We start from the raw sequence: 13,971 nt of genomic DNA, 5'->3' as shown, positions 1-13,971 counted from the left end.
CTTCAACCACTAAAACCTAGGGCCTATAAGAGGAAAAACAGTCAGGTGCAATACCCAGCTTACGTACAAGGCTGCTTAGAGCCACTTAAAGTCAGTGCAGCTACCATACACCTCTTGCTTGGGGAATCTAAGGCACAGCCAAGTGCCTTGGCATTTTTCTTCAAAGAGAAAACACCTGCATTCAGTGTTTGAATTCCTTTGTTACCTGTTGAGCTGATCCAGTTATGTTACGGGAGGACAGTCTCGTGATTTTTTGGTAGCCAAAGACAATTTCAAGTCCACAAGTTGCTTTCAAGTACAGTTCTGGGCATCCCATACCTTCCTATCCCTATCCAAGTTCATCCCCTAATAAACCAAAAACAAAACAAAACACCCTGGACTGGTTTTTATATATGGAGTGAATGTTGGAAAATACTTGTTGCCTGGCTGTGCATGAAAGGGTGACCCAAAAATCCAGCAGCCCTTACAGGGATATCACTACACATATTACAAAGGAAGGACCAAACTTTTATTCTAGCTATTTAATAAGAAAGAAATTATATGGGGAACACCGGTGAAAGGAATTAGAGTCACCCTTTGTTACAAATAATAATTGAATCATTACAGTATCTATGTTTGTAAAAGAAGAAAAATAAAACAATATTTATGCTGTACCTGATCAGATGGCGAATAGCATTTGTTCATCATTTTTATCTGTGAAAAAAAAAGTAACATATTGTGACAAGCCATAACAGATTCATATTCAATAATTCTGAAACAGAATTTCTACTGATAGACATCACTTCATCACTTACAGTACAGTATATAAGGTAAGACTGGAAATCAGACCAAAGAATATTTCTTCAAAAAGACTTTAAAAGTCCTACAACAAATAGTATTTAGATACTTATTCCTTGGAGAGCGCTTGCAGGAAAAAGCAAAATCATTCAGTGAATGCCTAATGCAATTCAAGAATCACTAATGTAAGGTTAAAACCACAAAGTCCACTCAGCTTACTATAATTCAAGTTTTACCTCATCTTCTTAGCATACATAAAAATACAGCTTTCAGAAAGCTTCTAAGCAGGGCTGCAGTCTCTTGCCCTCCGTTATGTGTTGTGCAATGTCCTTTTACTATACTACAGCCAGATGAAATAACAGCACAAGTTATTTATTTCTGAATATCAGGGAATGGCAGAGTTTGGCCCAGGGCCGGTGCTAGACTATTTCCTGCCCTAGGCAAGAGCAGCTACTTGCACAGTCCTCCCTGAAAAAAAAAAACTTCCTAATTTTTAAACACAGTAGAAAAAATAAAACAGCAAAACAGTAAACTGCTAAATGTCTTTTAAATTGCGCACAGGGGTAGGTGCAGTGTTCTGTAAAGTAGATAGGTATGGGGTAGGGGTGGGGGTGTAGGTTCTGTAGTGTCGAACAGTATAGGGTGGGGGTGCAGATTTGTACAGGGTGATCAGTATGGAATAAGAGGTGCAGGGTTTTGTGGAGTGGGGTTGGGTGGGGGGTGCAGTGTTGTACAGGGTGATCAGTATGGGACAGGGGTGCAGGATTCTGTAGAGCGATCAGTATGGGGGTAGTGGGGTGCAGTGTTGTACAGAGTGGGTCAGGATGGATGCAGGGTTAGATAGAGTAGATGAATATGGGGTGGGGGGTGCAGTGTTCTGTAGAGTGATCAGTATGGGGTTGGGGGTGCAGTGTTCTATGGGGTGGCGGTGGGGAGAGGATTGTGTAGAGTATATCAGTGAGGAGTGCACTGTTGTACAGGGTGATCAGTATGGGGAGAGGGGTGTTTCGTTCTATGGGGTGAGGGGTGCAGTGTTCTGTAGAGTGATCAGTATGGGGTGAGGGGTGGGGTGCAGTGTTGCAAAGGATGATTGGTGAGGGAAGAAGGGTCCTGTAGGGTGATCAGTGAGGGGTGCAGAGTAGATGGGAGGTGCAGGAAGAGTAGAGGGCTCTTGCACAGGGTCAAGGGAGGAGTAGAGAGCACAGAACAGTGTTGGAGGGGACCCTGGACAGCCTGACACTGTCAGAGGGACCCCAGATCAGAGCACTATGTACTGATCAGAAGGGAGGAGAGAAGGGAGGAGGGCAGCTGGTATTCACAATTTGGGCAGCAGCAGAGCCAAGTCTCTTCCTGAAGCACATCTGCTTGGCTGGGGAGGTGAGCCAACTCCGAGAGGAAGGGACCCAGGGATCAGAACACACAGGAGGGATCTGGGAACACAGACACAACCAGTGCCACACTGGGCATGTGCACATCAATTACTAAGAGCCAGGCACAGCACCGATCACCGGGATCTGTCGTACTGATTGTATCCACCTGTGGCTGAGATTGGGCTCAAACATTCTACCCAGGACACTGGAATGGCACTGCATGTGGCTTGGGTGGCACTCAAATTAATTTATATGTGACACAGGTCCAGCGGAGAGTAGGGTAACCAGTGGTTGTGGCTGGACCCTAGGCAGCAGTGCACCCTAGGCGGCTGCCTAGTTCACCTAGTGGTAGCGCCAGTCATGCCCACATCACAAGGTTATCAATAAGAAGGCAAATTTGCACAGTGGGATGAAGATTGCTCACCCCCCAAAACATCATATATTTTCTGAAAGCAGACACGCTAGAGAACAAAATAGTGGTAGTTTCCAATTTTACTGCAATTACTGCAAAAGTCTAAGAAACACAAATATTCAGTAAAATAAAGTTAATTTTGGGGACCACAAATGCAACAAATTTGTGTGCGCCCGTGAGATGACGACAAACTTCAGGACCCTATATTTTCCATAGGTGACCCTTTAAAAGCCTCCTATAGGTCATCAGATTAGTGTTACGCAGAATGTCTGGTGCTAGAAATATTGCTCTCACTCTGGCATTCACTGCAATATGTAATGTGCCTCACAATAAACATCTTCATGCGTAAGCGACTCTGACATGTGTATTTATGTTCTTACGTACATAAACGTGGGGGTGTGGGGGCCGGATTTTTATGTGCTGGGGTGTAACTCAAATTTTTTACAATTTACAAATAACATTTTTTTTACTTTTTTTTTTTCATCACAAAGAGGACAAAAACTTTTTGGGTGACAAGTTCGTTTTAATGAGACATCTGGGGTGTAAGAGATCTTGGATGTCTCCACTGTGCTCCACTGAATCTAATGCAGTATTTCCTGGCCGGGGACACAGAGAGGGACCCAGAAGTAACATTTTACACTCCACTTCCAGGTCAGCAACAAGAAGGGGAAGAGAGCAGACGTGTGTCTCTCCCTCCTACCTGGTGGCCCCCGTTATGCCAGTCCTGGTCCCTCAGATGAGCAAGCAGAGAAAAATGGCAGGGGGTATGGGGGGGGGCATTACTGAAGTGGTGTGCAAGTAATCCGGTGCCTGCAGAGGAGCCAGACTGCTTGTATCTGACAGCCAGAAGTCGACTTGTCAGATTTACACATAGTCACAATGAATGTAAAACCCCCGCTGTCAGATCCGTACTATGACATACAGACCTGGCAGCAAAAGGGTTAAGGATAATCCTAGACCTAACTCCTTAAGAGTAATCATCCAGGGGGGCACCTAAATAACAAACAGCCTAATATTAAAGCCCAGCTCCAGCCAAAACATTTTATTTGCAGTGGGGAAGAGTTAGAGCAGGGGTGTCAAACTGGCGGCCCTCCAGCTGTTGAGAAACTACAAGTCCCATCATGCCTCTGCCTTTGGGAGTCATGCTTGTAACCGTCAGTGTTGCAATACCTCATGGGACTTGTAGTTTGGCAACAGCTGGAGGGCTGCCAGTTTGACACCCGTGAGTTAGAGTATCTGAGAGGTTATTATTGACAACCGTGTCCCTGTTGGGGAGAATCTCCTCTCAGGTTCTGTCAGGAAGTTTTTCAGACAGGGAGACAGACTAAAAAGTGAGGAAGGATAAGAATATCTAACAATGCAAATTGCTGTCCATGCCTTCCTGTTGCTGTGACAACCACTTTCCCCATTTCTAGCATGGACTTTACAGGGACATAAAGTGAGGGAAAAATAGACAGAAGTTTAAAAAAAACTGCCAGAAATGTTACCCTTTTTCCACTCTATTTAAAACTAAAAAAACATGGCTGACCTGGACATCTAGTGGCAGTACAGAGGGGACTGCTACAGATTAAAACTGAGTATCACAGCAAAACCTGCTTTTTATTTTTATTACTGCTGGATTACTTACATAGGGCTTAATACTAATTTGTTCCCCAAATACCAATCATAAGCATTCCTGACAACTCTGGCTGCTAACAACAGTTGTAAGCATGCAAATATTAACCACTTCCCCTCCAGAGGATTTACCCCCCTTCCTGACCAGGCCATTTTCGCAATATGGCACTGCGTTACCTTAACTGACAATTGCGTGGTTATGCAATGCTGCACCCAAATTAAATTTATGTCCTTTTTCTCCCACAAATACAGCTTTCTTTCAGTAGTATTTGATCGCCTGTGTGTTTTTTATTTTTTGCACTATAAACAAAAAAATTACCGACAATTTTGGAGAAAAATCAATATTTTTTACTTTTTTCTATAAAACATATCCAGTAAAAAAATTAAAAACCTTAAAATTTAGTCCAAAATGTATTCTGCTACACGTCTTTGCTAATAAAAATCCCAATACATGTAAATGAATTGGTTTATGTGAAAGTTATGGCATCTACAAATGGCGGTATATATACTGGAATATTTTTTTTTTTATACTAGTAATGGCAGTGATCAGTGACTTATAGCGGGACTGCAGCAAGCATTCTGACACTAACTGCCACTGACTGCCACTGTTATCCCCAGTGACACTAATACAGTGATCAGTGCTAATAAAAAGCACTGACACTGTACTAATGGCACAGGGCAGGAAGGGGTTAACACCTGGGGCGATCAAAGGGCTAACTGTGTGCTGTGTTGTGTTTTACTATGTGTGCTGTGTATGTTTTGCAAATCAAAACAAGGCAGCATGCTGGAGCTGTCAGGGGAGAGATCTGTATTGTTTACATACAGACCTCTCTCCTGTCAGTGTTCCTCGGCAATTGCCGGCTGCCAACTTGGAATCTCAAGACGGGACCCGGTGATCGACACCTCTAACCGCCAATGGCAGCATGCACCCTCTACCTGGAAATATAAAATCACATATATATATATATATATATATATATATATATATATATGATTTCGTACTGCCCTGCTGCCCTGCAGCAGTAGTTCTGCTATAGGGCAGTCAGAAACGGTTAAAGAAACATGCATAACAATTTAATGAGGAAAGAGATATGCAACATGTGGGCATGGGACAAATGTTGAATAGCATGGAGATAGGGACAGTCCAGCACTGGTACTTAAAGTGGTTGCAAACCCTTACATATACCCAATGGAATGGTTATCCTCAGGTGATACACAATGATGAAACAAATCCTTCTACATAACTTGTACCTGACTTTCTGCAGTCCTCTCTTTTCTACATTGGTTCAAAGTGCTGAATTTATAAAGCTTGTCTGAGAGTTCAGAAAAAAGGGGACGGAGAGCTGAAGTTACACTATTCAAAACTCAGTGAGGAAAGTTCTTAGAGCTGATTGGAGGGAAGAGACACACCCCCCTCCACACAGCTCACAGGAAAAGAACTGAGGCTGTTACTCTTCTGGAGGTCCCTCCCTATCCCCATTTTTCTCTTGGTGTCAGGAAAACTTGTCAGAAGTCACTCATGCTGATGACAGAGGAACAAAGCAGCAGACAGAAATGACAGTGCACTTAATTGAGACAAGTACACACTATAGAGGGATATGCTCTGTTCATATTTCATTTCTGAGGTCTACAACCACTTTAAGCATTAACCAGGGCACCTTACAAAGGAACCTGGTGGTCAACTTTTCAAGGATGAGAGACTGATTTACTGAAGATAAAAACATTACAAAGATGCACTCTGCAAGGGAATTTTCCAAGGGAATTTTGCCACAGATTTTAGAGAATGTGCTGAAACTTCATTTTGCAAAGCATACCCAATCAGGTGCAAGGAAAATTAAAAAAAAAAACTGCATATTTGCTTTTACATGATTTGTATAATAAAAGTCAGCAGAGCTCATACACTAATCTCTGGGGAAAATTTTCTTGCAGAGTGCAACTGCACTTGAAAACTGAACAGTCTATTTGCCTTTAGTAAATGATCCCCAGAGTATTTTTCTGCATACTTTTTCTATTTCTGGGTCTCACATATTGAAGTAAGAGAGTCAGCAGGAGAGCCAGGAAAGCAGCATTTTCAGAAGTAGGGTTCAGCAATGGCTGCCTTTGTTTTTCTATGAACAGGGTTCCTTTAAGAAGGATACATAGCTAGGACTGGGTAACTATAGACCAGTGACCCTGCCTTCTAATGTGTGTGAATTATTAGCAAGTATTCTAATGAACAACCTACAAATCTAATGTATATAGTAGTGACCAATCTTATAACAGAGAAGAAGCATGTATTTATTAAAGTGTCTAACAAACATGGAAACATAAATTAAAATCTAGATGTTTGAAATGCTATTAAAGTAAAGTATTTGGATTTTGCAAAAGTATTCAACAGTATTCCTCATTTAAAACTTATACAGAAGTTGAGGATTATAAGGATTAGTGCAGAATGTTATACGTGATTAAAGGACTGGTTAAAAGATAGAAGACAAAGGTAAATGGAACATAATAAAATCAGACCAAAGTCAGCAATGGTGTATCCCAAGGATTGGTATTGGGTCCATTTCCTTTCAATATATGAATGATCTAGTGAATGAAATTGATAGTAGTGTTGACATTTTTGCTGATGACATAATGCCATGAAGAGTTATCAGAAGGATAGTGACATAGATCTTAACAAAATGGTATCATGGACAGTTAAATGGTAAATAAAGCTTAAATGTGGAGAATTGTAAGATCATGCAACTAAACCCTGCTCCTTTCATTGTCCCTTACACATTTAATCAAATACAGAGAGTCCAGTTTTGAACAGAGCATTGCAAAATGGACATTACTGTTTTGGAAATTATTCACAAGTAAACGGCTAATTTCTTTTAAAAACGGTATGTTCAATTAGGGAAAAAACATCTTAGAGGCAGCACAATTAATATGTTTAAATACTGTTCATCCATGGCCATTATAAATATTTACTCATTATTTATTTATTCCAAAGACTGTACAAGTGACGATGGAATATTGATTTTGATTAGAAAAAAGAAGATTTTACTATCTGTTTTGGAAAAGGTTCTTTAGAGTAAATGTTCTACATACTGTAGAATACTTTATTGCATGAGGTACTAATGACAAAAATAATAATTAAAGTGTTACTACACCCAGGACCCTGCATTCATTATATCTGATCTCTCACGGTACACACAACATGAAAATGCAATTATTTTAGTAAATATAAACTGCTAAATACCTTTTCTCATCAGCAGTATATAGCAGTCTTGTGACTTCTATCTGTGTTCAACTGAGCACTGGTTAAAGCTTGAAAAAAGGAGTTTTTAGTTTCCCCTGATTGTCCTATGAGGCTGCATAACTTCTGACCCTCTGTCTGAACAGTGCTGATTGGCCCTGTGTTGATCACGTGCACCCTCCCAAAGAAAAAAATACACACTAAACTGAGCATGTGCAGACTGATTTTACTGTTGTGGGTTTAGTAACACTTTAAATAAAAGACTAAATTATTTTACTGTATATCCAATAACATTCAGAGTTAGTTACTAAAGTTTTGTAAATCAACATTTTTTTCCAGGGAATTAAGCTGATTTTCCATGGGGAGTCAAGAAGAAATCATTTTCTTCCTGTGTGATGAAATTGCCAGCAGTAGCCAAGAGAGTTTGATTAGTCTTCCCCTGGACCAAAACCACAGGAGCTGTGAGGCAGGAAGATGAAGTGGGATGGAGAAGTCCCCATGTAGGGTTCTTCATGGGTGATCTGGCTCTGACTGCATGGCATTTTACAGGGTGGCTTGATGGTAAAACATGTCATGCTTGTGCAAAATGTATTTAAATTTCAAAGGAACAGTGTAGATGACTGTTCAGAGGCTGTGTTTGACCTGCTTTGTGTTGCGTTTTTTTTCAGATGCAGCAAGATCTACTGAGATGCATTTGGACTGAATGCAGTAAAAGTCTAATGCAATCTTTTTTTTGGCAAGCACTGCCTTTTGCATTTGAACCCATATGTTTGAGCAGCACTGGCTTTTGAAAGGAAAATCTTGTGTTTTGATATGAACTCCTATTACACAAGCTCTTAAAGTGAAATTAAAGATTTTTTTGGGGCTTTCAATAAATAAGATGCTATACTTATTGTACATGCTCTGTGCAATAATATTGCAGAGAGTGGTTCCTTACCTCCTCCTTGGCCATCCCCCATAGGTGCTGTCTGCTTCTCTCTGCTCTGGGTTCCTGCTTAGCAAGCCAGGGGGGACCCATGCACTCACTGGCATCAGGCGTGTGTGTTCAAAGACTCACACAGCACTGATAAACTGGGAGTTTGGCTGACAGAAGCAGGAGCCTAAGGCTCCCGCTACTCTCATTGTCTTCTGTGAGACTAGGAAGTGAGAGGAGCGGTGCTGAAGCCGGCACAGCGCTGAAGTGGTGAGAGGAGTCAGGTAAGTGTTTAGGGACGGGTAGGATAGGTAGTGGCAGGGGCGGACTGACCATTTGGAAACTCGGACACTGCCCGAGGGCCCGGGGTCAGTAGGGCGCCCCATGAGATGCCCCTGGTACCTTTTTCATAGGCTTTTTTGAGTTTGGGAAAGGACACAGGGGCCCCATGATCCCCTACTGCCCGTGGGCCCCATGAGTTGTCAGTCCGCCCCTGGATACACCTGAATGTGGGTATATGTATATGATTCTTGAGTGGGGTACCCCTGGAAAGTGGTTATTTAAACTCTAGCGCCTAGTTTGCAATACTAAATTGGCTAAGGTTGGACCCTGTCTGTAGGGTTGTGAAGTGGATGACTGTTGGGCTGCTACATAAGGGCAGTCTCTACTGGCATTAACTATGGGCAGTACGGAGATAAGCACAGTTTGTTCCATTCACCACCCCTGATACCCAACAGATCTGGTCTGGAATGCTTGGAGTTCTGTTGTCCTCAGCAATCAGGTCCCTGAAGACTCAGTTCCAGTCTTCAGACTCTCACCAGTTCTCCTGATCCCACTCAAGGCAACAGATCTTCACTACCCTGGTCCTCTGTACATAAGACCCCCCTGCCTAGCCAAGACACACTGCTCTCTCCTCCAAAAGCCTGGGAATTCAAAACCCCTCTCTTTCTCTTTTTTCAGAGCTTTGTGTGTGTTGAAGTCCAAGCCCCATCCATTTGCATTCTACAGCACACCTCGGGGACTACATGTCTCATGATCCTCCTCCCTGCTGATGCTAGGAGAGAGGAGGTAGAGAAGAAATAGCGAGTGGGGGATTCATACACAGCTGCTATATTTCAGTACACAGTACAGCAGTGGGATGGGGGGGCGGAGGGGGGAGCCTGTATCTACACACAAACAAAGAAGTCCCAGCGCATTTGGCTACAAATGTTTTAAGAGATTTTTTATAGAGATTGGCAAATTTACTTGAAAGTTTGGGATGAATTTGGCTCAGATTAAATGCCAGATGGTGATTCTGTGTGATCCCACACATTCCAGTGCGTTGTGGTTTTGACAGTCTATTCATTTGAATAAGTAGCAAAACAAACTGGAACATGGAAAAAGTAATGCAAGCACTACATTTTCAGAATTTGCCACACCAAACCACAATACCATGCGCTATGGTGGGCTGCAAATGCAGTGGGTTTGTGAGATGTCTCTGGGGTTCCATTAACGATTGACACCCACATGCCTCTCACAAGGGTATAATGTTCATCAGTGGGGCAGGAAAAGCACACAGAATGTGTCTTTCCCTCACCGCAGGTCCAGAGCTCTTTCATGGGCAACATACAGCAATAACTATTATGTGAATATTGTGGGATATCAGAAATAAAGATACCCTGCACCAATTCTCCAGTTTATACAAAAACATAATAAATAATCCAAAGAGGCTTACTTACTTCAACTTTTCCTCATTTGTTTAAAACAAACAACTGAAAGGGTTTATAGCAGAATTCTAACCAAACAGATCAATACACCTAATAAATTATTTGTTATTCTGTTGCATACCTCTTGTGTATCATGCATTCCCGTATAACTAAATGAGTAACCCTACTTTCCTCTTTTACATTCATGTCATAATCCTAAAGCTGGCCATACATTGATTAAAATGTGGCCAGTTCAGTAGGGAACGGCTGAATTTCGATCGGTGTGTGTCTCTACCTGCTTGACTGAAGTTGATCGCTTTATTCTGAAAGATTTCAAAGTTCCAACACTGACATTGTTATTAAAATTATTAATTAGTGATTGAGAAGCTGATTTATTTAAAGCAGCAGTAAACCATGGAATTAAAAGAAAAAAAAATTCCCCTGAAGTGCAATGGCATAATGTACTAGCTGCTAGCACGTGTGCTAGACTAAACCCATATGGAAGAAAAATATATTTGAAATATTCTTCCCAAATATATTGACATATATTTGAAATGCTACAATGTTGGGCATATTCAATATATTTTTAAATATATTTCAATAAATATATATATATATATATATATATATATATATATATATATACTGTATGTTGAACTGCATTTATATTACAAAATATATGAAAAGTATTTTTAAAAATAAATTTCAAATATACCGTATGTCTTTAAAAATACAAATCTTCATTTTTGGAATGCATTTACAAATATATGTAAAAATATATGTTAAAATGACTTTTTTATATGTTAAAAAAAAATCTGAAGAATATATGTAAAAAAAACATATTTTTAAAAATATATATTTTTTAAATATATTCTTCAGATTTTTTTTTACATGTAAAAAAGTTGTTTTATCATATATCTTTACATATATTTGTAAATTCATTCCAAAAATGTAGATTTGTATTTTTAAAGACATACAGTATATTTGAAATGTATTTTTAAAAATATTTTTTTATATATTTTGTAATAAAAATGCATTTCAACATACAGTGTATATATATATATATATATATATATATATATATATATATATATTTATTGAAATATATTGACTATGGCTGAAATTGTAGCATTTCAAATATATGTCAATATATTTAAGAAGAATGTTTTTAAAATATATTTAAAATATATTTTTCACGTGGGAAGCCTTCCAGTAGTACGCTGTCACCGCTGGCAGAGCTTCCATCTTCCCCCGGTCTTTCTTCTGGGGTCACGGACTCTGGCAGCTTGTATGGTCGAGCTGAAATAACATCACTCCCACGCACGTGAACTGGAGTCATGGCCTAGGGCACAGCACTCAGAGCGCATGCCATTGACATCACCAGGAGATATTAATTTTACTTACAGGTAAGCTTTTATTATACGCTTACTTGTAAATACAAATCACACAGCAGACTTTACTACCACTTTAAGAAACTGAAAATCTTTAGTGAAAAAATGTGTGAATATTCACTCAATTTATCCAGCCAAAGCTAATTCCCGATTCTGAATATTCAATTATGTACAGATAGTTTTTAGATGATTGGGTAATTGAAATGAATATTCACACATTTTTTTCAGTGAATATTTTCAGCTACTTTAGTAAATCAGCCTTAATCTCTCCAAAGGGAAGGGAAATCTCCTTCTACACAGCTGTCTCTGGAGCAGCTGTCCCCACTGGAAGATTTTTTTAGGCATTCCTTTTCTGATGACAACTTTCAAATTTTGGATTTCCAATCAGTTTCTGTCCCAATGACAGTTCTCAAGGAAAAAAGAGAGGGTAAATCTCCCCATAGGGAACACAGCAATACATTCACAACTACTTACAACCTAAGACACAATGCTTTAATATTTATGAAGGAAGAAATGTATCTCCATTCTCTTGCAGTGTCCTTCGGAACCACCCTTGCATGCAGGGACTAGAATTGTATCTCCCTATAATGTGTATATCAATAGAAACACACAGTTCCATAGCCTAGGGTGGCAAAGCGCTCCCCTTTTCCTCCCTCCTTCACTCATCTCCAAACTAACAGACTGACTTGAGACTGCATTGTCCACTGTTAACTCTTTCCTGTAAAGACTGGAAGTTCAGGGAAAACAACAATGAGAGAACAAGCACTTTTGGAAGTTGTAAACTGCAAGTGCTTGGGTAAAAATTTCAACAATTAGTTTACTGAAGAATTTTTATTTTTTTTTGTGCTTAATGCATTAAGCTAAAAAAATTGGGGGTTTAAAGCAGTATTAAATCCCAAACCAAAAAAACAATATTTTTCAACTTAGATGTGATTGCATTTGATTTCTGTTTTTTAGTCTTTTCCCCTCTGTTTACTTCTGGTGATCTGGCCAGTAACACACCTTCTGTATTAGCATACCCCCACTTTGGATGAATGAGCACAGGGGATACCTTTGGACAGCAGCATAGTTAGTCTGGGGTAAGGGGAGTGTTAGATGTACTAGCAGATTTGAATAAACTAACAAACTGAACTCAAACTCGAGCTAATACTTTATAAGCAATTGCAGCAACAATTCTTTTCTTTTTGGGATAAAAGTTTTACATAAATAAATAAAAGCTGTTCATTGTAAGCACCCCTGCTAGTGTTAAATGGTTTGTCTCATCTCTGCAACTGATACATTCTGCTGGAGAGCTTGTTCTTTTGAAAAACAGCAGGTTTGCTGGTCAGATCACCAGATGAAAATAGAAGAAAGAGTGCCTGAAAAGGAAAATGAATGTAGCGATCACATTTAGGAAATGGTAAGCTGCAATATAATAAATGTTTGCTTTTGGTTTTAATACCAATTTAACACTGCAATAATCTTGGGGAAAAAAACAATGGTGCTTGTCTAGAAAAAAATAAATATATGATGGTCAAGCGGGGTCTAATGCCATTCGTATCCACAATAATCATTGACAGATACAACAAAAGTTGACATGTTTCTATTGATAACTTAAGGCTAACTTTTCTGTTTATATATATTTTTTAAAAGAATTCACAATGTCTTTAGTAGTGGAAATAGAAAGTCATCTGAGACCGAGAAACAATTCAAGACATTTGACTTTCTTTACTAATCAGACAGAAACACGCTGCGTAAGAGTATAAAGTCCTTGAAATAGCCAAGTTGCACACGCAGGCTTTAGACAGTTGTAAAGTCTATACGGGAATGTATTTTACTGAAATACTGTAAATCCATGTACAAAGCAAAGCATTTTATCACAGCTTTGACATCTTTACATTGATATTTTTCTCATTTCTGACTACTTTGATGCAGGCTCTTAAACCAGAACTTTTTCTTCACCCAGAGACACTTTGCTTTAAGTGTCCTGACCTTTAAATAAAACCTAGCAGAGAGAGAGAGCTATAAATTATTAATTTTTGCTAGAGGTATTGATACAAGAGAAGAGCTAGGAGAAGTAAGAATATGTATTTTATACTCCAAGATAAGTGAATTTTGGGTAGGTGTTTGGAGAATGTGGGCTTTTTGAAAATGTTTTGTTATGGAAGCATGTTCCACATTGAAATGCATACGTAACAATGCACCATTTTCCCCTCTGTCCATTGATGTCCAAGAGCAATTTGGTACTTTTTGTGACCCACGCAACCATGTCACCATCCCCAAAAATGCTGCTGCATTTATTCATGGCTAAGATTATTTTTTGGTAATATGGACATAGGCTGGACAGTTTATGGATGTAGACTTATCATTCCTGCACTGTTTGTCTAGTGTACTTTAATAATGAATGCATGTAGGGAAGGGAAAATGAAAAAGCTGCCGAGGATAACCTACCTCATGACAATAATAAATCTTCTATGTTACTCTGACATCAGCAGGTTCTGGGCATCAGAAATCTGAATTGTGCTACTTGATTTAAATGTTTGAATGCCATATGGTGCATAGAAGATTAAAATAAAGTGAAATAAGCTGTTTTGATTTTTTTCAGATAAA

General features: G+C 39.5%; 1 protein-coding gene across 2 annotated transcripts in view; it reads right to left on the bottom strand.

Moving 5' to 3' along the window:
* Positions 1-13,971, bottom strand: part of SNTG2 (syntrophin gamma 2) — a 618,654-nt gene that overhangs the window by 169,344 nt on the left and 435,339 nt on the right. For both annotated transcript variants that reach the window (XM_089686706.1, XM_089686707.1), the window contains exon 11: positions 655-693. In XM_089686706.1, the coding sequence (XP_089542832.1) occupies positions 655-693 (39 nt within the window). The remainder of the gene's footprint in view (positions 1-654; positions 694-13,971) is intronic.

This window comes from Staurois parvus, unplaced genomic scaffold, assembly GCF_062004578.1.
Source record: "Staurois parvus isolate SC_StPar_1 unplaced genomic scaffold, SC_StPar_1.0 ptg000409l, whole genome shotgun sequence".
NCBI classification, from domain to species: domain Eukaryota; kingdom Metazoa; phylum Chordata; class Amphibia; order Anura; family Ranidae; genus Staurois; species Staurois parvus.
Note: the sequence above shows the minus strand (reverse complement) of the source record. Positions and strands in the feature narration are given on the sequence as shown.